We start from the raw sequence: 22,142 nt of genomic DNA on the forward strand, positions 1-22,142 counted from the left end.
AGCAATTTAGCATGACCACACAGCTCAAGTACTGGTTCCCACAGGAAGTTCCCTCATTTTAGAAGTAAGCAAAGGACAAAGAATTAGTCCGGCCCAGGCATACCACCAGTGCCTTGGAGCCCACCAGGGGACATGAGGAATGGAGCTAGGTACTGGACCCCCCTCCCACAACCAGGCACACTGCCAGCACAAAGGAGCATGCCAAAAACATCACCTCCATGGTGGTGGCCCACCACAGCCACCACAATAACCATGGCTGCCGCAAAAGAGACTAGACACCACAACCACCACACAGATGGTCCTCCAGTCACTGGAGTGCATTGACACGAGGAGAGTCACCAGCAGAGATACAGAAAAGAAGAGGACGTCTCTCTACACAAAGCCCATTTCAGAGTGACAGAAGAAGCATCTGCTCTATGATAATATGGGGGGATCTGATCACACCTCTCAGCATTGGGCATATCATCTAGGCAACAAATCAACAGAGTAACCATTATTCTTTCAGAAGGAGAGAAGAAATCTAGGGTAATTGGTGGGGGGGGAAGGGAAACGGAGATAAGGAGAGATTGGACAAGTAGCATAAAGAATAATTAAAATTTGTAACAATATATTTGCTAGTAATATTGATTTGATCAACATATCTCAATGTTGAACCCCCAAAATATGTATAATTGATTTTGATTCGATAAAAATTTTTTAAAATAAATAAATAAATTGAAAAAATTGAAAAAAAGGAAAGTGTGAATGGCAGAACAGGCTGAGCCCACCTGGCACACCTGGGGATGCAAGGGTTGCATTCCTGTGGGCCATGCTTCTGGAACAATATGCACTCAGATGGGAGTGTGCTGGAGTAATTGGCCCATGTGGATGGAAACCCCCAGGTCTGTTCACCACAGCTCCTGTTGGCCACATCAATCCAAAGCTGTCTCTTTTTTTTTTTTTAACTTTAAATTTTATCAAGGTAGCCCTGGCCCCTGATTTCAATCTGTACAGACATTCATGAATCCTACTTTTCACATCCAACAAAGAAGCTCTCATTCCCTGCCCTGTTCATGTGCAAATTTGATCAATGTCCTTAACCTAGTAACCGATGAAAATTCAAACCAGCCTTAGAAGCCATAATAACCTGCAATGCAAAAATCCTTATTGTAGTTTATTTAACAAGCCACAATTTTAAAAAGCAATTAAAGGTCTTGCAGACTCCATGAATCACACTTCTATGAAACAGTCCTTTTTACTCTGAGATTGCAGGACCAAGTACCATCTAATTCTTGGGAAGCTAAAAACAATACTCCAAAAATGGCAATTATAAATGACTGCACATAGCTCGATGCCTCCACAAATCCACCAGGAACACATCTAGAAAACTGTACAATACCTCCAAAGTTCCAAAAAGCCCTGCCTCTACCCACCACATGCTCACAGCAAGTAGCTACACTGGATCTCTCTCCAAGTGTGCCCAGACACATGTCAGGACTGGCTAGGGTGGAAGGTGACTGTGAGAGGCAGACATGAAGAACTGCCCTCCCATCAAAACTATACACCATAAGAGAAAATTCATTCTTCATGAGGAAGTCAGGGGCTGTTGGGAAAAGGTTAGATGGTAGCAGCCAAAAACCTGACAAATGTCCACAACATCACATTCCCTCATCTCAAACACACGGTTGCTCTGTATAGTATTACACCATTCATTTCCTTCAGAGAACTTCACACACACTAAAATCTGCTGGCTTATTTGCTTGTCTCCCTCTCTAGAATATGAATTCCATGAGTCAGGGTCTTTGCTTGTCTATTCACTGTGGAATCACAGAGCTCAGTACACAGTGGGTACTCCATACCTACTTGTTGAATGAATGAATGTGTCCTCAGATAGTTCTCATTTAAACGAAAATTATCAAATTGATTTAAAATTTAGTTAAAGATGTGATCATCTTACTTTATTAAATTTCTGTTAAGACGGTTTTGTATTTAGGTTACAGGTGTATGACTGGGAGTTCAATTATTTTCTGTGATAAGCAGGCATTATTCATGCCACCATTCAACATTCATTTTTCAGATATATGAAGATTGTCTACTCACATTCAAAGGGTTTCCTTAACTCATCTTTTATCTAAATCAGTTAAGTCTCTCTCATAAATGAGAATTATTAAATAAGTGGCTGCTCTCATAAAATAAAGAAGTGACTAGCAGAAATAATCTGCAACTTCTGTGAATAAGCTTTTCCTTAAGTGTCTAAAATAATAAATACCCTTTATGGACCAAAGACTATGTGCTACAAGTTTTACAAATTGGTCTCTAGTCCCCTGTTCAGTGTATTATTAGTCCAATGGGAGAGATACTCAGAAAACCAAGGCTCAGAAACAGTAAGTCATGTGTCCAAGGCTTCTTGCTGATGACAAAGCAGGGATCTGAACCCAGGTCAGGCTTACACCAAAGCTCACAATCATTTATTTTTCTATTAAATCATTACCAACTATTCCACTATATCATGTGTGGTCTCTGTATACCATATTTCATCAAATCTAAGATGCTATCAAACTACATCATAATGTACACCACCATCATTTAAACCTATAAAACACCTTCAGTTGAAAGGTGTGTCATAATTTCAGCAATGTTAAAATGTGTGTATGTATATACACAATTACACACACATATATGCATATACATATATACAGCTTAGATTTGATAAAATACAGTAATCCACTAGCCTTGGAACAAATTATTTTAAATAAATGTTATAAAATATAAATGCCTCTCTGAATTCTTTAGAAAATTAATTTTGCCATGAAGTACAGAAAAAAAAGATAAATCTTAAATATGAACAAAGTTATAGGAAACCACAAACATTTACTTATACATGCTTTCTTTAAAAGTTGTTTCTCCTCATCTGTGGCATGAAAGCACCTTGTTTATTATGTCAAGAGCTGTTGACATCTTTCCTACCCATGAACACGACCGGCACTTACTCATATTTTCATGCATCCAAGCGCATGAAAAGTCAAAAGGGGACTTTAAATCTACCTGTTCTTCTTAACTTCTGTTTGTTTCCTCTAAAAAGGTAAGGAAAGTAATAGTAGTTTCTCATTTCATACCAAAGAAAAATACACTCTGTTGCTAAAGGCACAGCTGTAAGTCTCTATAAAATCAAAGATGACCACCAACATTTCTGAAAAGCACTCTCAGTAAAGTTTATATTGGAATGACCGACTGGAAATGCATCGATTTTCAGGGCCTCTTTTGATTTCCTCTAAAAGTGCTCACGTCATATGCCCACACGGTATCTATCCCCTCTCCGGTGACATGGTTCGGGATCCAGTGCGGGAAAGGGTAGCGGCAAGCAATGACTCTCGCATCATCCTCAAGTTCGAGTTCAAGTTTCTTTTCCAACTGCGGCATCTGTGGAGAGTAACAGCCACTATTTCAGTGAGCGGTGAGTCAGAGGAAATGCTTCAGAATATCGTCTGTATTTAACAGTCCCTGAAAACACCTCTGAAAAAATTACTATCTATAAAAAAAGATCAGGGCACAAATACATTATCAAACAATCCATTAAAATTAAAATAGAGAAGACACACTAACAACAGTTGTAAGAACATCTTGCAACATCAATTAGAAAATACACCATTTTCAGCAGATGTGTATCATAGATTTCCAGTTTTCTGACTAAAAATTATAATGTGGAAATAATTAAAATAAGAAGCAGCTTTAAATTATTTACCTACTTAAACATTTCAATATACCCTATAACATATATTTAAGACATAATTTTCTAAATTTTTAACATCTCTGAAATCAGGAGACATCATACAATTGACAATGTCTTAGAATTACAATCAGCAACATTTTTTTTCTTTCTCAATGGCAATGGTACATCTTAAAGTCGACATCCAGAGTCAGTGAAATATGGCACGATTAGACATTGAAAAAAATACACACATTCTACCAACTTGAAATATTAAGAATATTTTGTAATTTTTAAAAAATGTGTCCATAATATACTAACAATGAATTTCTTGAAAGTCAGCCTAATTTATATCACTTTTTTATCACTTTATTACCAATCTACCAATAAAGAAAGGGTTTTTATTGTTTGCTAAAAGCACTGACATTTTAATTACATTGGCAAATTAACAACTACTTAAAAATTTATACGCAGGTCCCAAAAATATATTACCACCTTCACAAACCTAAAAATATGGTTTTTTCCCACTTTTTCTTTTAACTTGTTATTCTGACATAGCTTCAAATATACAGAAAAGGTGCAAGAAAAGAACAAAGAACTCCCACACGCCTCTACCCAGGTTTGCCAATTTTTAACATTTTGTCACATTTGCTTTCTTCCTCTAAGAACATTTTTTTCTAAACCATTTGAGAAGAGTTTGCATACAATATGCACCTTTCCCCCCTTAATGCTCCGGTGTGTATTTTCTAAGAAAAAGAATATTTTCTTACAAAATCCCAGCAGTCACCATATTCAGGAAATTTAACATTGTATTCCAATAATAATAATCGCAATAACACTCCAGTTCTGTCTTTGTCCCAATAATGCCTTTTATAACATTTCCCCCAGGGCAGAATCCAGGGCCACTTCTGCATTTAGCTGTAACGTTTCTCTGGTCTCCTTTTATCTGGAACAGTTCTTCGATCTTTCTTTATCTTTCATGACAAATAACATTCTCCAGTTCTTGGCCCTCACGTGGGGTTCCTCTGATGTCTGCTGGTGATTGATTCAAAGTGTGTCTCTGCAATGCCCCATCTATGAGGCTGGGAATATCAAGAGGCCCAGAGGCACAGGAGGCCTTTCTGCTCTTCCTACTGGTGACATTAACCACTCAGTTAAGGTGGAATCTGGTGTCTCCACAGTGTAGTTAATATTTTTCCTTTTATAATGAGTGAGTAGCTTGTGGGAGATACTTTGAGATGATGTAAATATCCTGTTATTCATCAGACAGTCCCTACACTAGAAGTAGCCTTTATTGATGAATCTAACCTGAATCAATTTTTATTATAATGGTTGCAAAGTGGCAATTTGCTGGATAGTCAGTATTCTTCTGTAAAAAAGAGCTTTCCTTTTCCCTCTTTTCCTCTTTCCATCTTTCTATCCATCTCAATTACGAACACCTAGATTCTTATTCAATGGGTTCTAATCCATTACGTCCTGGTTCATTCTAATCCTCAGACTGTCCTAATTTGGCCACTGGGAGCCTCCTGCAGCTGGCTTTTCCATCCTTTGGACATGCTCTCACCAAATATTTTGAGCACTTCCTTATATTCTGGCTCAACAAAATGTTCCACGCATTTGTGTCTTTCTTCCCCAACCCTGGATCAGCCATTTCTCAAAGATTCTTAGTTCCTTTTGGTGAGAAATAATATTTAGAAACCAAGTTCTAAGCAAACACTGCTCTCTTTAAAATTAACCAATTTAAAGCAAGATAAACAAATCAATATTGCTTCTATGACCTATGTCTTAAAAAAGTGCTTGGAAAAACTCCTCTATATGACCTATAGACAGAATAATCCAAAATTCTAATTCTTCATTAGAATCAATACCAAGATAACAAAGAATAAATTCCATTAAGGACGGAAGATTTCTATTCTTCTAACAGCCAGCAAAGGATTTTTTAAAAAGTTTTGTTCCTTGAGAGAAAAATTAAATGAGCAAAAAATGAGACAATGCACGTTTTTCCAAAATATCAGAGATTTCTTATGATAATTTTGTTCATAAAAAGGACAAATGTAAACTTATTCATATTACTATTATTCTTTTCTCCTTTTCAGTTTATTTCAAAATGATTGTCATATGCTAAGTCAAGATAAACCTAAAAATGAAAGAAGCTATTTCAATCATAAGAAATTAACTGACTAAATTACACATAAATATGCAATGAATCTGGTTCCTGATACCATCCACAAAGAGAAGCAGTGATATGTCATGTCTGTCTAATGGAATTCAAAATTATTCATACAATTACAGGTTCCAAAGTGACATGAACTCATCATATTCCAATTATATTTTCCAAACTTTAAACATCAGTTGAAACCAGCTTAAAGGTACAAGACACGAGCCATGGCCACCAGCAGTTCTGACCACCTGAACACTCCCTCCTCCCAGAACTCTTGTTCCATTGGCTGCCAGGGTAACGTGCTCTTGAGATGTCCTCCTCCCCCAGGCTCCTCTCTGAGTCCTTTGCTGGCTGTCCCTCATTTCCCAGACCTCTAATGTTAGAGAGTTCAGAACTCAGGTCATAGACAGCTCCCATCCATGACCTGTGCTCCCCCTAGGTGACTTCAGCCACTCCTGGGCTTCTACACCTGCTATGCGCTGATGTCTAACACATCCACATCCCCAGGCCGCCCTTTCTCCTGAATCCCAGACTCCTTATTACCCACAACCACCAGCGTAACATCTCCAATCACACTCAGACTTCACATGCCTGCACTGAACTTCCCCTGCTGGCTGAGTCTTCCCCAACTGGCTCTGCCTGCACCTCACCCAGCTCCATTCATGGCAACTCCAAACCTCCATTAGCTCTGGCCAAACACCCAGGGGCACCCTTGACCTCTCTCTCTCTCTCTGTCTGGCATTCACCTAGACATCTCCAAGACCTCATAACCTGTCACCTGGCTTCTACCCATGTTTGCCTTCAGTCCAGCCTCCACACAGCAGCCTGTGATCCTTTTCAAACCCAAACGGTCCCTGCTCTCCTCTGCTCACTCCTCTACAGCTCCTGCCCTTCCAAGGACCAGTGTCCTTCACACCAACCTCCACCCGATTGCTGCTTCTTGGCCCCAATGGGCACATGCCCCTCAGCATCTTCGTCACGGCACTCCTCTGACACACTTCCGCACATGCCCCTCCCTCACCTGCAAATGTCACCATTCCAGGGACTCTGTCCCTACCCCGCCCTCCCTTGCTTTAGTTTGCTCCATAGCCCTTTCCCCTTCTACTGTGCAATCTATTTTGTACCTGCTCTCCCCGCCAGCATATGAGCACCTCAAGGCAGGGATGTTTTCTGTTTTAGTCACTGAAGTCTTACAAGTGATTAGAACAAGGCACATAATGGCCAAACCTGTCCAATTAACAAAGGAAGGAAGGAAGTGTAAATAATTCAGTCAAGAATAACTTTTTTTATCACAACACGATGATATTTTCATTCATCAATTCGTAACAGAATTCATAACTAAAATTTAATTAGTCGTTCCTCGAAGTTATGAAAGTTAACAGCTGTCTGTGAAAAGTGTAAATAATGGGTATGTTTATACCATATTCATTCATTCCACAAATATTTGCTGAGTGACTACTGTGCTGCTGTGCGGGAGGTCTGGCAGAGAGGAAGACAGCCCGTCCTTGACCTGACAGTGCAGTGCAAAAGGCAAACACTGTCGGAGCCATCGACAAAGAAAGAAATGTACACTAACTCACAGAGTGGAAAACAGGGTGCTGGATTTCACACCTTCATAGAGGAAAGGACAGCTGGCCTGTGAATGGTCAGTACTTATTCACCAACTAGACCCAGAGCAGTGGGGACTGAAGTCAGAGGGAAGGACATGGCCCCAGACTCGGCAGAGGAGCAGCAGAAGTCCAGGGGTCAAGAGAAGGACAGAGAGCCAGCACAGAGAGCGGAGGGCAGCACAGTCGAGGTGAGGCTTCAGGCAAGCAGGAGCCAGCTGTGGGCCACAAAGAGGGTTTGAGCCTTATCCTGAAATGTGACAAGAAGTCACAAAGGGTTGTAAACAAGAACGTGATTCATCTGTTCTGCATTTTGAAAATATGCTCTTGGTGCATAAGCTCATGTTAAATGTGGATATTTATAATCCGAGCACCAGATTTACCAGATTCAAATGGGACTCTTCACCCTATTACCTCAGATACATACTCATATGGAGCTGTCAAGGCACCTCTTATGTCGAGCTACAACTACAGAGACCTCTCAGGAATAATCAGTCGGCTATCAGAAGCAGGGGTGAGGGTTTACAACACCAGTGTTGCTCCTCTGAACTCTATGGTTCCTCCTGGCTCTCCAATTACCTACCTTTGCATTAGCTGCCATGGGACACATTTCGTGGCATGCTAGCCATGAGTGGAATATTGACCAGTGGTCAGAGAACAGGAATGCATTTCAATAGAAGAACAACACAGTCAGGCTCAGACAGGTAAAACGACTTTCCAAGGGTCACACGACTCACGGAGGGCAGACCTGGCCTCCATCCCCGTCACTACCTCCTCCACTTAGGCGAAGCTTGGTGAAGGCTGACACACAAAATTTGGCCTCCAGCCAACAGAAGCCATCAGGCCCTCTGTGCCCTGATCCACCCACCAGCATGGAAAGCCGCAAGCTGGCCGACCCTCTCCTGTCACAGGGAGTGTGGGTGCTGCGTGTACCTCGGCTGCTCCCTTTTTTCCTTGGGAATAGTGAAATGCTGCACGTTCCCTATTTACAATTTCTCTCTGCGCAGAAAAAAGGGCAGTAACTGCAAAAACACTCATCAAAATAGTAAGATTCATATTTCCCCTGAATAAACAGCTCCAAAAACTGACTATACATCAGACATGATGATTAGCCCCAGGAGTCAGCCACCACAGGTTACATGGGGACAGTGACTGCCAAAGGCCGCTGCTGCCCCCCTCTGGGACAAGGCTGCTGTGGTTTCATTACCCACATCTCGGTCTGCCATCCTGCCTCTCCAGACAGCACAGAATTCCCAGTAAATATTAACTTTCTATTTTTATAAAGCATGGATTTCAAATTAAACTTACTTGTCTCCAAAATGCTAACTATCCCATTTTGGATGTAATGTCCAAACATTATAATAAGCAGTGAATCACCATCAATACCCTACATCAATATCCTATATCAGTTCTATGAACCAGGGATCAAGCCCTTCTACATCTCTTCACTTCTGTAACAAAAGTGTAGATACACAAGTTTTGTCTTAATCTTAGGCCAAATAAGATTTACAAACATATAGAATACTGTCATTTTCAAGAATATGTTAAAAATGCATTTCTATACTGTCTTGAAAAAATTAAAGAACATGACATTACTCTGAAGGTTCTAATAGTAAGAATAAATTTCTCAAGTATGAAAACATCTTACATAAAAATTAAGGTATGAATAAGAAAACAAAACAACAAAAAGCACATTTTTTTAAAAACAAAAAACCATATCAGTTATACGGTGGCATTTCAGCAAACACCCAATTCCACCAAGATTATTATAGCTACAATTATAGACTTTAAAAGTGAAAAGAGGTTTCTTTCTATGGTCTGTAAACCAGCAATTACAGTAAAAGCATCCCACCCTGACCATCCCTCCGAAGGCTAAAGAGGACCATTTTCGGTACAATGCTGCGGTATTTTCACTTTTGGAAGCACATAATCAAAGTTCAATACTCAGTTCTTTGGCAAATCAGCCAACTGAGGTAAACTGAAACTAGTCAATCCTCCACCCTGAAAATTATCTTCCTGCAAAGTCAGAAGAGTGATCAGTTCAGGGAGATCAATCCCATTACTTTCCCAAGTGACTTCAGCTGGGTCAGTGAGCAGCCATGGAAGTCCCGAACCACGTTAGACACTGGGACCTCATAAAGCAGTTTTCAAACTGGAATTTTTAAGACAGGTATATCATTTGAGATTTTTATCTGAAGTAAAAGTTTAAAAATATGACTTAATCTTTTATGATTAAACTTTTAAAGCCCTGAAGTATTTTATTAAACCCACAAACTAAAATCCAACATTCGCTCAAAATCTCTGGGAGGCCATCACTTTGTACGTGGGTGAGTGGGGGCCTGGTGGAGCTGGGAGGGGTTCTGCGCCACCCAATGCCAAAGAGACAACAGGAAGGGACATACTCACCATCTGAGGCACACCAAAAATAACGACGTTTGAGTACTGCGAGAACGTGACCTAAATGAGATGGGGAAACAACGGGTAGATTGACTGTAAAGAGGCAAACATTAAGCTTAATTTGCTTTACAGAAATGAGTAGCAATTTTCCATTTTGCCAAATGGCGGGATTTTACAAACTCCTAAGAAGAGTGGCCCTCTTTAAGACTTCACAAAGAAAAGAATACCGTGTTCGCAATTTCATTTGTGTTAGTGCTCTCCATTACAGTCCTCCAAATGCTTCCCCGTAAGTCATCTCACCTCATCCCCAGGGCAACTCCAGGTAGGGCACGCCCCCGGGGTCATGTGTCAGAAAGGCCAGTGACTCCCCAGTGAGCAGCTGGTGGTCAAGCCAGCGGCACGCAGGCCACACAGGCCCACTCTGCTCCACTGTACACCAAACCAGCTAGCAAGAACTCGCGGGATTTCAGAACCACCTGTTTTTTTATGTTGAACCATCCTTAAAATTCTAGTTCCCCTCCTCTTCTCTAAAATACTATGTAAAAAATGCAATAAAATGGTCTTTAGTTGAAAAACTGGGGGGGAGGGGGGAGTGCTTTGCCACTCAGAATTCTTATTGCCCAATAAAAGTCTTATTTATAGAGAGATCATTTATGTATATATGGCATAAAAAATAATGCAAGCAAAACTCAAATGAATTTTTACAAGCTACTGATGACAATATTACAATGGGCAATTCTTATTTAAGAAAAAGCATTTTATGGAGACTTCCTAAAGCAAAATTACAGGGCATTTCTAGAATAAGATAAATTTTGAAGTATCTTGAATTTCATGAGGACGAGATGTAACCATAACAGCATGGTTGGTGGATTCTTTCTTTTCTCTATCACCCATCTCTGTGTCTCACTAAATACACACACATGCACACACGCATGCACACACGAACAAGGAAAAGTATAATATTTATCAAGAATAGGCTGGCCGCTTAGCTCAGTTGGTAGAGTGTGGTGCTGATAACACTAAGGTCAAGGGTTCAGACCCCCTTACCAGCAGCTGCCAAAAATAAATTAAATAAAAATATTTATCAAGAACAATTCATAATTTCCAAATGACATGAAAAATCTCATTATTTCATAATAAACAAAAATAAGAACATATTGATTTAGTAAATAAATTCCTGGAATTTACATGACCTATCACATAGAAAACTTCAGGCTTTTCCTCTAGAGTAAAATCTATGAATTTAAAATGTGTACACATTTCATTATGCCAAAATATTCACTTGGATTTTAATTACATTTCTTTTAATAAATGTATTAGTTCATTCCTGTTGCTTATAACAAAATACCTGAAACTGGGTGATTTATTAAAAAAAATGAAATTTATTGCTTACAGTTTCTGAGGCTGGGAAGTCCAAAGTCCATCTGGTGGTGGCAACAGTGACCCAGGGGTCTCACGTTGCAAGACGGTGGAAGCAGAGAGAGCAGAGAGACAGACTCTCCTCTTCTTGTAAAGCCCTCAGAACCACACCCCTGACCACCATTTTTAATCCATTCACTACTGCAGGTCCTACAATCGAATCATCTCTTCAAGGCTCCGCCTTTCAATTACCATAATAGGATTTCCCACCCTCTTAACAGTCACAGTGGGGGCTAAGTTTCTAATACATAAAACTTTGGGAACACAATTCAAGCTTCAAAGAGTTTTGGGGAGACACAATTCAATCCACTACAATACATTTTTCAGTATTCAGTCATACTAACTATGAATAATAAAATTTTCAGTTGAAATTTTCTAGAACGATTCTCTACTTTACATACCTTCCACAAATCTGAAATGTAAAATTTGGCAGATCCATGCACACCTTCTCGCCAAGCACGGTATCTGGAGTACCAAACTAGCCATGGATTTAATTCATAACCAACAGCTGTGAATCCTTCCTTGGCAGCTGCTATCACCTGTGCAAAGAAACCGGGATTTATCCAAAATGAGAAAAAATCAACTTGCACGGTCAAATGATACAAATATTTCCTATTTATGGCTTATAATCCTAAAACATTAGGATTATATTGTTCCTTAGTATTTAATGATTGTTCATTCAAAATTGAAAACAGGTAAGAGTAAAATGGACCCAGTCAGAATAAGGCCAACTGTAGAATCTGTATGCTGGGGGATGAGGGGTGGTCCTGGGGTCCCCCTACCCACTCTGTTTTGCCTCCACTCTTCAAGGGAGCCTCCCTTGACTGATTCGTCCCACCTAAGGTAATTTCCCCAATTACTATAGTGCCAAAAGGAAACCATTTTCTTAGAAACTAGAAAGATATTGTTCAAATATGTAAAGCATTCAAATATGTGAAGCATTCAAATACGGATTTAAAAACCTCCTCCTGATTAATACGTATGTCTCCTGATTTCTCAAAAATAAACTCTAGTGGTTGCCAGAGGCTGTGGGAAGGAAGAGAAGGGGTACAGAGTTTCAGTTCCGCACAATGAAGAGAGTTCTGGAGATGAGCGGTGGTGATAGCTGCACAGCAGTGTTAATGCACTTAACACCACTGAACTATACACCTAAAAATGGTTAAGATGGTAAATACTATGGCATGTGTATTTTACCACAATTTTAAAATTTTTAACGTTTTAAAAATTAAAAAACCCTAGTCACCTTTTAACCTCTTCCTCATTATTCCGGGTCACAATCACAAAATAACAGGGTCTATGTCTGCCAGGGCTGGTAAAACATAGTATGACCCTGCTGGTTCCACACTCAGGGCTTCCAGAACACGAGCCTGTCCTACTGCTGTCCTCACTTTTCTGTCATCATTGGGATGAGGCCTAAGGAAGGTGCCACCTGTCCACGGAAGAACATGCTCTAACACACCAATTTGCCAGTCAGTGTCCTTGTGTCTTTATTTATAGGTTCCTGGCTGGGGTCAAAGAAAGTTAAGGTTGCTAAAAGCCTAAGTTTTGGCTAAGTAGGGGTTAATCAGTGGCTCTTCCTTATTTCTTCTACACGTATAGGTAGAAGCAAATGTATAAGTAGAAGCAAATGTAGAAGCAAACATCTACGGTGCAAAAATGTAAAACAGTGAGACTCCATTATTTAACATGTTTCTTCTAATTATGCGACATCTACTGGCCCAAGTATTTTAACAGACAATTTGATAATCACCAATTAATTGCTCTTTTTCACCTGGCATGTATAGAGTACTTTGTCCTTTAAGAAAAAATTAAATCTGAGAAAAATGAATTCCAAACACATGCTAGTGGTTTTGAACAAACACGAAATGAAACAGACCACTTTTTCAGTGTTAGATTGAGCAATTCTTTGCCTAAGCCTCATAAAAAATGTAAAGTGGGGCTGGCCAGTTAGCTCACTTGGGAGAGCACGGTGCTGATCAAACCAAGGTCAAGAGTTTGGATCTCTGTACAGGCTAGCCTCCAAAAAAAAAAAAAAAAAAAAAAAATATTAGAAAGAGATGTAAAGAGGAAATTTTAACAGTTCTGGCTCCAAACCTTAAAATGTTTTAGCATAACTCACAATGCGTCCGTCGCCGCTACCAATGTCCACCAGGGATCCTCTTCTGCATCGCAACATTTGCACAACATTTTCAACCTGCCTTGTAGTTGCAGGTACAAAAGGCAAGCATATTTTTCGGAGGGCTGGTGTTATAAATGGAGTAGCTACAGCATACACTGCCACTACTGTCCCGCCAACAATCCCAGTAAATAAGAACCCCCAATTGCTTTTCTTCAAACTGTTGGCTTCAAGACTTGTGGGTAGAACATGTTTTAACTGACTTTCTTCTTTGAGCATTTCTGGGGGTGTACCTACATTGAGAGCAAGTAGAAAACACATACATAGCACCAAATCTGAAATCCAAGATAGTGGTTTTTTTTTCAATAAATTCATGCTTCTTTAAAGTATAATTTAGCTAAATATAATCTAAATTACAAGCATTACTCCACGATTCTAAATTCCATTAACAAAATTAAAGTGTTTTGAAGAAAACTATTTGACACTAATGGAAGACTAAAGTCTTTTCTTTCCAACATATTGATTTTTTTGTGTGTCTAGGAGTCATCCTTAGAAAAGATTGTATTCTTTTGGATCCACATACTGGCCAGCCACAAAAAAAAAAAAAAAAAAAAAAATGTATTCAAACTAATCTGGTAATTTATGAATTCAATATCCACTAGTACAAGTTTTAACCATGAACTCCATATTTTTATGTTCTCATAAACAAATAAGCATAAAAATGTCTAATTATTACCCTATTTCAAATAGGATGAAAGGATTCTGCATCAAAATTAGTCTGGCACCCATAATAGAGTTGCACAGATACAATTTGAAGTAATAGAGGAGACAAAAATGAGGTTTTGCCCACCACCTTAAATAAGCATGGTAATAGAGATTTTTAAAGCAAATCCAAAAAGAACAAAAATTAAAATCACAAGTTAGAAATAAAGCAAACTCCGACCCACTCCGGACACAGAACACCCAATCATGGATAAAAATGAGCTGGTGCAGAAGGCCAAACTGGCTGAGCAGGCTGAGCGATATGATGATATGGCAGCCTGCATGAAGTCTGTAACTGAGCAAGGAGCTGAATTATCCAATGAGGAGAGGAATCTTCTCTCAGTTGCTTATAAAAATGTCGTAGGAGCCCGTAGGTCATCTTGGAGGGTCGTCTCAAGTATTGAGCAAAAGACGGAAGGTGCTGAGAAAAAACAGCAAATGGCTCGAGAATACAGAGAGAAAATTGAGACAGAGCTAAGAGATATCTGCAATGATGTACTGTCTCTTTTGGAAAAGTTCTTGATCCCCAACGCTTCACAAGCAGAGAGCAAAGTCTTCTATTTGAAAATGAAAGGAGACTATTACCGTTACTTGGCTGAGGTTGCTGCTGGTGATGACAAAAAAGGGATTGTGGATCAGTCACAACAAGCATACCAAGAAGCTTTTGAAATCAGCAAAAAGGAAATGCAGCCAACGCATCCTATCAGATTGGGTCTGGCTCTTAACTTCTCTGTGTTCTATTATGAGATTCTGAACTCCCCAGAGAAGGCCTGCTCGCTTGCAAAGACAGCTTTTGATGAAGCCATTGCTGAACTTGATACGTCAAGTGAAGAGTCATACAAAGACAGCACGCTAATAATGCAATTACTGAGAGACAACTTAACATTATGGACCTCGGATACCCAAGGGGATGAAGCTGAAGCAGGAGAAGGAGGGGAAAATTAACCGGCCTTCCAACTTTTGTCTGCTTCATTCTAAAATTTACACAGTAGACCATTTGTCATCCATGCTGTCCCACAAATAGTTTTTTGTTTACGATTTATGACAGGTTTATGTTACTTCTATTTGAATTTCTATATTTCCCATCTGGTTTTTATGTTTAATATTAGGGGAGTAGAGCCAGTTAACTTTTAGAGAGTTCTCTGTTTTCATCTTGAGGTGGCCAATATGGGGATGTGGAATTTTTATACAAGTTAAAAATGTTTGGCATAGTACTTTTGGTACATTGTGGCTTCACAAGGGCCAGTGTTAAAACTGCTTCCATGTTCTAAGCAAAGAAAACTGCCTACATATTGGCTTGTCTGGTGGGGAATAAAAGGGATAATTGGTTCCAGTCACAGGTGTGATTATCGTGGGTACTTTAAGGTCCGGAGCACTTAGAAGGCTGTGGTAGAAACAGATATCCCTTGGATGCTACATGTCGAGCCATGTGTATCTGCAGAATACTCAATCTCAGTGTGCACACCTTTGACTACAGCTGCAGAAGTGTTCCTTTAGACAAAGTTGTGACCCAGCTTACTCTGGATAAGGGCAGAAACGGTTCACATTCCATTATTTGTAAAGTTACCTGCTGTTTGCTTTCATTATTTTTGCTACACTCATTTTATTTGTATTTAAATGTTTTAGGCAACCTAAGAACAAATGTAAAAGTAAAGATGCAGTAAAAATGAATTGCTTGATATTCATTACTTCATGTTTATCAAGCACAGCAGTAAAACAAAAAAACCCATGTATTTAACTTTTTTTAGGTTTTTTTGCTTTTGTGATTTTTTTTTTTTATACTTGCCTAACATGCATGTGCTGTAAAAATAGTTAACAGGGAAATAACTTGAGATGATGGCTAGCTTTGTTTAATGTCTTATGAAATTTTCATGAACAATCTAAGCATAATTGTTAAGAACACGTGTATTAAGTTCATGTAAGTGGAATAAAAGTTTTATGAATGGACTTTTCAATTACTTTCTCTACAGCTTTTCATGTAAATTAGTCTTTTGGTTCTGAAACTTCTCTAAAGGAAATTGTACATTTTTAGAAATGTATTCCTTATTCCCTCTTGGCAGCTAAATGGGCTCTTACCAAGTTTAAGTACAAAGTTTATCATAACATCAAAAATACTACTAATGTAACTACTGTTTCCCAGCTATGTCCCATATCCCCCTCTCTCCCCACCCCTTCACCTTGGACCCTCAAAAAATTAGGTTTTTGTTGTTGTTCTGGGGGAGGAGGGGAAGGTTGGAAAAAATGTGTTCCGTTTAAAATTTTGGTATATGGCATTTTTTCACTTAGGAAGCCACAGTGTTCTTGTCCCATCGTGACATTGGATAGCATTAACTAAGTTTTGTGCTTCCAAATCATTTTTGGCTTAAGAATTTCTTGATACTCTTATAGCCTGCCTTTCATTTGGGTCCTTTATTCTATTTGTCAGGTGCACAAGATTACCTTTTCTTTTTTTCAGCCTTCTGTCTTGTCACCAATCATTCCTACTTGGTGGCCATGTAGTTGGGAAAAGGCCGCATGATCTTTCTGGCTCAACTCAACATCTAAGATACCCTGCTTCCTTTGCTTGCATCCTACAGACTTTTTCCCTCATCCTATTTACTGCAGCAAATCTCTCCTTAGTTGATGAGATTGTGTTTATCTCCCTGTAAACCCTACCTATCCTGAGTGGTCTGTCATTGTCTGCCTTTAAAATCCTTCCTCTTCTTCTATTCTCTAAATAATGAAGGGGCTAAGTTATACCCAAAGCTCACCCTACAGAATATTTCCTCAGTACTTTGCAGAAAACACCAAACAAAAATGCCATTTTTAAAGAGGTGTATTTTTTTTTTTCTTTTAGAATGTAAGCTCCTCAAGAGCAGGGACAATGTTTTCTGTGTGTTCTATTGTGCCTAGTACACTGTAAATGCTTAATAAATATTGATGATGGGAGGCAGTGAGTCTTGATGATAAGGGTGAGAAACTGAAACCCCAAACACTGTTTTGTTGGCTTGTTTTATTATGACCTCAGATTAAATTGGGAAATATCAGCCCTTTTGGACAATTGTCCCAAATATTAATTCAAATAAAAGTGCAATGAAGGCCAAAAAAAAAAAAAAAAAGAAAAGAAATAAAGCAAACTCCAATCACTGACTACTGAGAAATAAATAATACCTTAAAAATCTTCCCTTGAATTGGTAAAGGGACATGAAAATCAACTACATTGTACATTGATAAATTAAAATTAAAAAAAGAAAAAGAAAACTAAAACAATATTTTAAAATAAATACATAAATACCTTCCTCTTGAGTTTTATCCTTTAAAAACACATTCTAACAGAGTCTCGAGTTTTTGAAATTGATATCGATTTGAATTGATTTTGAAATTGATTAATGACGAGCACAGTACAGGAGGTAAGCACTGGACTCCTCTGGAGCCAACTGAGGTTAGGATCCCGTCTCTGCCACTTCTCTCACGGTGTGACACTTCTCACTGAACCTCAGTTTCCGAGTCTGTAAAGTGGGGGTCGGGGTTGTGAGGATGAAACCAGCAGATGCACTTAGAACAGGGTCTGGTGCATGGGAAGCAGAGGCATGCACCGTGTCAGCTGTTGTTATTATTTATACACTGCAGTCTACACGCTGAACCCCACAGGGAACAAGACCATCTCATCCAGGTGAGGGATAAGACCAAATGCACATGAAACCACAGGAAACAGGAGAGAGTGAGAGGGGGGAGGACAACAGATTCTTGTCATTCTCAAACGTTTCTATTCTAATTTCACGATCAGCAAGCCATTGCAAAGGCCCACTGTATTTGTTTCCTGTGACTGCTATAAGAAATTACCACAAACCTAGTGGTACAACAACACACGTGGATCATGATGCAGTTCGGGAAGTAATAAGTCTAAAGTGGGTTGGCAGGGCTGCATTCCTTCTGGGGGCTCTAGGGTAGGATTGGTTTTCTTGTCTTTTCCAGCTTCCAGAGGCCACCCCCATTCCTTGAATCCTGACTCTACCTCACTCCAACCTCTGCTTCAGTCACGACATCTCCTTATCTCACATTCCTGCCTCCTTTTTTTTTTTTTTTTTTTTTTTTTTTTGGCAGCTGGCCAATATAGGGATCACACCCTGGACCTTGGTGCTATCTGCACCACACTCTAATCAACTGAGCCAACCAGCCAGTCCTCTTCCTCTTTCTTTATAGGGACTCTTGGGATAACACTGGGCCCACGCAGACAATCCAAGATAATCTCCTATCTCCAGACCCCTAATCACATCTGCACAGGTTACAGGGATAGAATGTAGACATCTTTGGAGGGGCCACTATTCTGCCCCCCATATCCATGAACTGTGGCAATCTATTCTGGCAAGATAGAAATTTGAGTCTGCTACTGATGCTAGTGATGGTTTTGGAAGGTGATAATGTTTGATAGAAAGCAAAAGCTTTGAATAATTTCGTTATCATTTTAGCATTACATGGAAGAACTTATATGCTATGGTAATAGTCACACATCTGATTATTGAAGAAAAGTCAAGGCACACTTGTCATGCCTTGTATAAAATTATCCTGTGGGTGTTCCAACTGCACAGTACAGTAGTTAAGAGGATGTGAGTCAAACAGTTCTAGAGTCTCAGAACTTAACTAGTTGTTTAACTTACATTAGGTAAGTTGTTACTAAGGCATGGTTTTCTCACCAGTAAGATTTAGAAATAACTAAGTTATGTTTTTAACTACAATTCAAAACTTTTTTAAAAAATTAGTAATAATACTATCCTCATGGGGTCACTGGAACAGTTAATAATGCACACAAAGCACTTAGCACAGGCCCGAGAAACTAAGTGATGACTGTTGACTGCTATTATTACTCTCCATACTACCATTTTGAGGGAAGGATCTAAAAATTAATTTTATTGAAATATAATTCATATACATATAATTTGCCCATTTAATGTGTAGAATTCAATACCTTATAATATATGTATAGATATGTACAACCATCACCAGTCAATTTTAAAACATTGTCATTACTTCAAGAAAAACACTTTATCACTTAGCTATAACCCCCCCATCACCCTCCACCCGCAGCCCTAACCAACCACTAATCTACTTTTTGTCTCTACAGAGTCCCCTATTCTGGATTTACTGAGTGGAATCACAGTATGTGGTCTTCTGTGACTCACTTCTTTCACTTAGCATAATGTCCTCAGGATTCATCCATGTTGTGTCTTGTATCAGTACTTTACTCCTTTCTGTGGCTGAATATATGGATAGCCCACATTTTGTTTACCCATTTGTCCACTGACAGTTTATTAACGAGTCAGATGATCCAAATTTCATTTCACCTGTGTAGACATGTACACTTCTATTCAACCAGCTTTTCAATAAAGAGCTCTCGGTCTTCAGGGTGAAGACCTGCGTGAGCAGTGGGGTCCAGTTGAGGCAGACACAGGTCAGGTTGTGAGAAATGCTATAACATGTACAAAACACTGTCGGAATGTGGGAGGAGGCAGAGGGAAGAATGTTCCCAGCAATGGGACCAGTTAAGGTGTTGACAGAGGGACAGAATTTGAGCTGGGGACAAAAGAATCAAGCCTTTGACCCAAGGCGTGGAAGGTGGGGAAAGCCTTTGCTGAACCCAGTGTGAGATAAACAGGAAGGCAGGTCCTTGAATACCAGGCTGAATATGTCTTTTGTTCTATGGGCACCGTGATGAAACTTTTTGAGCAAAGTCACTACAATATTTCTGTTTTTAAGAAAGGCAACACCAACAGCAGGGCATCCCTTGATGAAATCACTGAATTTTCTGTATCAAGTTTTTATGGCTGCAAGTCTAACAACTTCACAAAGATTTGTATGGGGAGAGCAAGACCCATGCCCATTACCTGAGCTTTAGAAGAAGTTACTATGTAAATATAGTATATGACTATATTGTCAGCTCTGTTCAGTAAAAAACGTATTGACTTTTATCTGTGAAAACCACTTCCCAACATTCAATACTGAAATCAAGACTGTTTCTACGGATCCTTTTAATGGATGGTGTTTAGATTCACAAAACTCTGCTATTTACTATAACAAATAAATGGGAAGAGGTTTCTGTCAGATGTGCTCTTGGGAACATCGAGCCATTCTATTAAATAAGAGCTGTGGTAGCTACTGGCTATTTTTGTTGAGCACTTAGGAGGACTCCATCCTTCAAAGTAAAGGACAGGGCGAGGTTAACTTCCATTTATTGTCCCCAGGGTCTGCCTGGTTATTGACTTCTGAAACTGATTGAAAACCTCAATTTTCAGTGACAGATTTGGATCAGCTGAAGCTAGAGGCAGGGAATGAGATGTACAAAAAGGTAGACAGGGTTCTTATGTAAGTTTGAGCCACAGGAAAAAGGTCAGGAAGAAAGAAGGGGCCTGTGTGTAATTTTGACCAGCCACATGTTTAAAGTGGGGTTTATATTTGAATGTCACAATACTTATGGGCTGTCATTGTGCACATACATATTAGTTTAATAACTACAGCATGTTACATCCCTCTAACATATGTTCTTATGTTCCTTAAGAAGACTTTCTTGCAATAATGTCATTTGCATCCTTTTACTATGCATCAGCTTTTGATAGGAGGAAAAATCCACCACCACCACCCCACCCACCCCTCACCTCCCGTGTTTTGACAGGAAATAAACTGCATAAAAGATGCCATTAGACATTCCCTATTCTTCACAACAATCCAATGAGCCGAAAAGATTGCAGAATTCACCATTTTTGAATGAGGAGACACTGAATCGGCAAAGCTAAAGTGAAATGAGGCTTGATTCCAAAATCTAAAATGTCCTTGGAGCATCTCTCTTAAGCCTAGAGAGCAAGTAGGCCAAGCATCAGGAGAGGTTAACTGATTATCAATCATCCAATGACAAAGGTATTTCTTGATTTTCGGGCCAAGGTTGTGTTAATAATGCATGCATTGCATTCATTTCGACATGTGTGGGTACCTGATAAAGGCTGGGATGAATACCACCGGTCTCTGTCCTATGGCAGGTGGGCTGAAGGGAGGCTGGAAACCATCAACAAATATATCTAAGCCTATAAAGTATTAGGTCGTGATCTCTGAAGAAAAGCAGCAGAAGGAATTTAGAGGAAAGGATACACTCTAGCTAGGGGTGCCAGGAAAGATATTCCTGAGGCAGCACAACACAGGCTTAAGAGTGGGACCCTTGATGCTACTAGATTGTACAACTTATGCTTGGGCAAGTTACTGAACCATTTGTGCAAAATGGGGGCTTATTTAACACACACTTGATCAGAGCCACTGTTCTCCCTGAATCGTTACCCTAGCCCTGCAAGGTACATACTTTGTAATTACAGCCATTTTGCAGACAAGGAAACTGAGGCACACCGAGGTTAAGTAACTTTACACGGCTAGTAAGTGGCAGAGCTCTGGTTCCAACCCAGGCAGCGTGACTGCAGTAACTCCATCTCCTAAGATCGTGCTAAGGGCTGAGTCGTCTGCCCTCAAACCCTAAGCGTCCCCGACAGATGGACACTCGCACCAGCCACCGCACCGGGAGCCCACCATCGGAGGGCGCGGCACCGGCAGGGCAGGGCGCGGCGGCCAGAAGCAGTGTGCCCCGAGCGCCCAACCGCAAGCCGGAGCAGCCGCCAGCAGGCTGGCCGGGCCGTGGCTCCCACTGCCGCCCGCACCCCGGCGGGACAGCGCTGCGCTCGACCCGCGCGAGCCTCAGGCCCCACAGCGCGACCAGCCGAGGCCCGCGCCCCTCCCTTCGCGCGAAGGCGCCCTCAGACCATCCCAGCCTCACCTCCTCCGCCCTCCATCGCGAGATTTCCGCAGTTCAAAACAACAACAAAAAAAAAAATCCGGAAGTGGATTCCACCATCTTCTCAGAACCGGGGTGGGAGAAAGGGAGAAAATAATACTCTAAATAATGAGTCCCTTGTTGGAACACACTACTCAGAAACTCTCAACTGTAAAGATTTGAAAAATGACTAAATTCGATCTACCCTTGAC

The 22,142-nt window shown here is 40.0% G+C and overlaps 2 protein-coding genes across 3 annotated transcripts; one reads left to right on the forward strand and one right to left on the reverse strand.

The window, feature by feature from the left end:
* Positions 1 to 461: 461 nt before the first annotated feature.
* On the reverse strand, positions 462 to 21,957 carry ATPSCKMT (ATP synthase c subunit lysine N-methyltransferase). Of its 2 annotated transcripts, none has more exons than XM_063086433.1 (5): positions 21,934 to 21,957; positions 13,389 to 13,678; positions 11,671 to 11,808; positions 9,860 to 9,910; positions 462 to 3,399 (listed from the first exon to the last, which is right to left on the reverse strand). In XM_063086433.1, exons 1-5 carry the CDS (start codon positions 21,947 to 21,949, stop codon positions 3,229 to 3,231), a joined length of 666 nt encoding a protein of 221 aa, XP_062942503.1. In that variant the 5' UTR covers positions 21,950 to 21,957; the 3' UTR covers positions 462 to 3,228. The 2 variants fall into 2 exon arrangements, with proteins under 2 accessions (XP_062942503.1, XP_062942504.1); XM_063086434.1 differs by having other exon boundaries at positions 3,374 to 3,399; positions 11,715 to 11,808.
* Positions 14,333 to 15,226, forward strand: LOC134369398 (14-3-3 protein zeta/delta-like). Its single transcript, XM_063085855.1, has one exon. The coding sequence runs from the start codon at positions 14,355 to 14,357 to the stop codon at positions 15,090 to 15,092; it is 738 nt and encodes a 245-aa protein (XP_062941925.1). The 5' UTR covers positions 14,333 to 14,354; the 3' UTR covers positions 15,093 to 15,226.
* Positions 21,958 to 22,142: the final 185 nt, after the last annotated feature.

Source organism: Cynocephalus volans, chromosome 2, assembly GCF_027409185.1.
Source record: "Cynocephalus volans isolate mCynVol1 chromosome 2, mCynVol1.pri, whole genome shotgun sequence".
NCBI lineage: Eukaryota > Metazoa > Chordata > Mammalia > Dermoptera > Cynocephalidae > Cynocephalus > Cynocephalus volans.

Excerpts from the sequence above, each read along its gene's own strand:
- LOC134369398 (XM_063085855.1), top strand. The coding sequence starts at position 14,355 with ATGGATAAAAATGAGCTGGTGCAGAAGGCCAAACTGGCTGAGCAGGCT.
- ATPSCKMT (XM_063086433.1), bottom strand. Across the intron at positions 11,809-13,388 it reads GTAGCGGCGACGGACGCATT|GTGATAGCAGCTGCCAAGGA; the intron begins GTGAGTTATGCT and ends TTCTTTGCACAG. Across the intron at positions 3,400-9,859 it reads TTTTTGGTGTGCCTCAGATG|ATGCCGCAGTTGGAAAAGAA; the intron begins GTGAGTATGTCC and ends TACTCTCCACAG.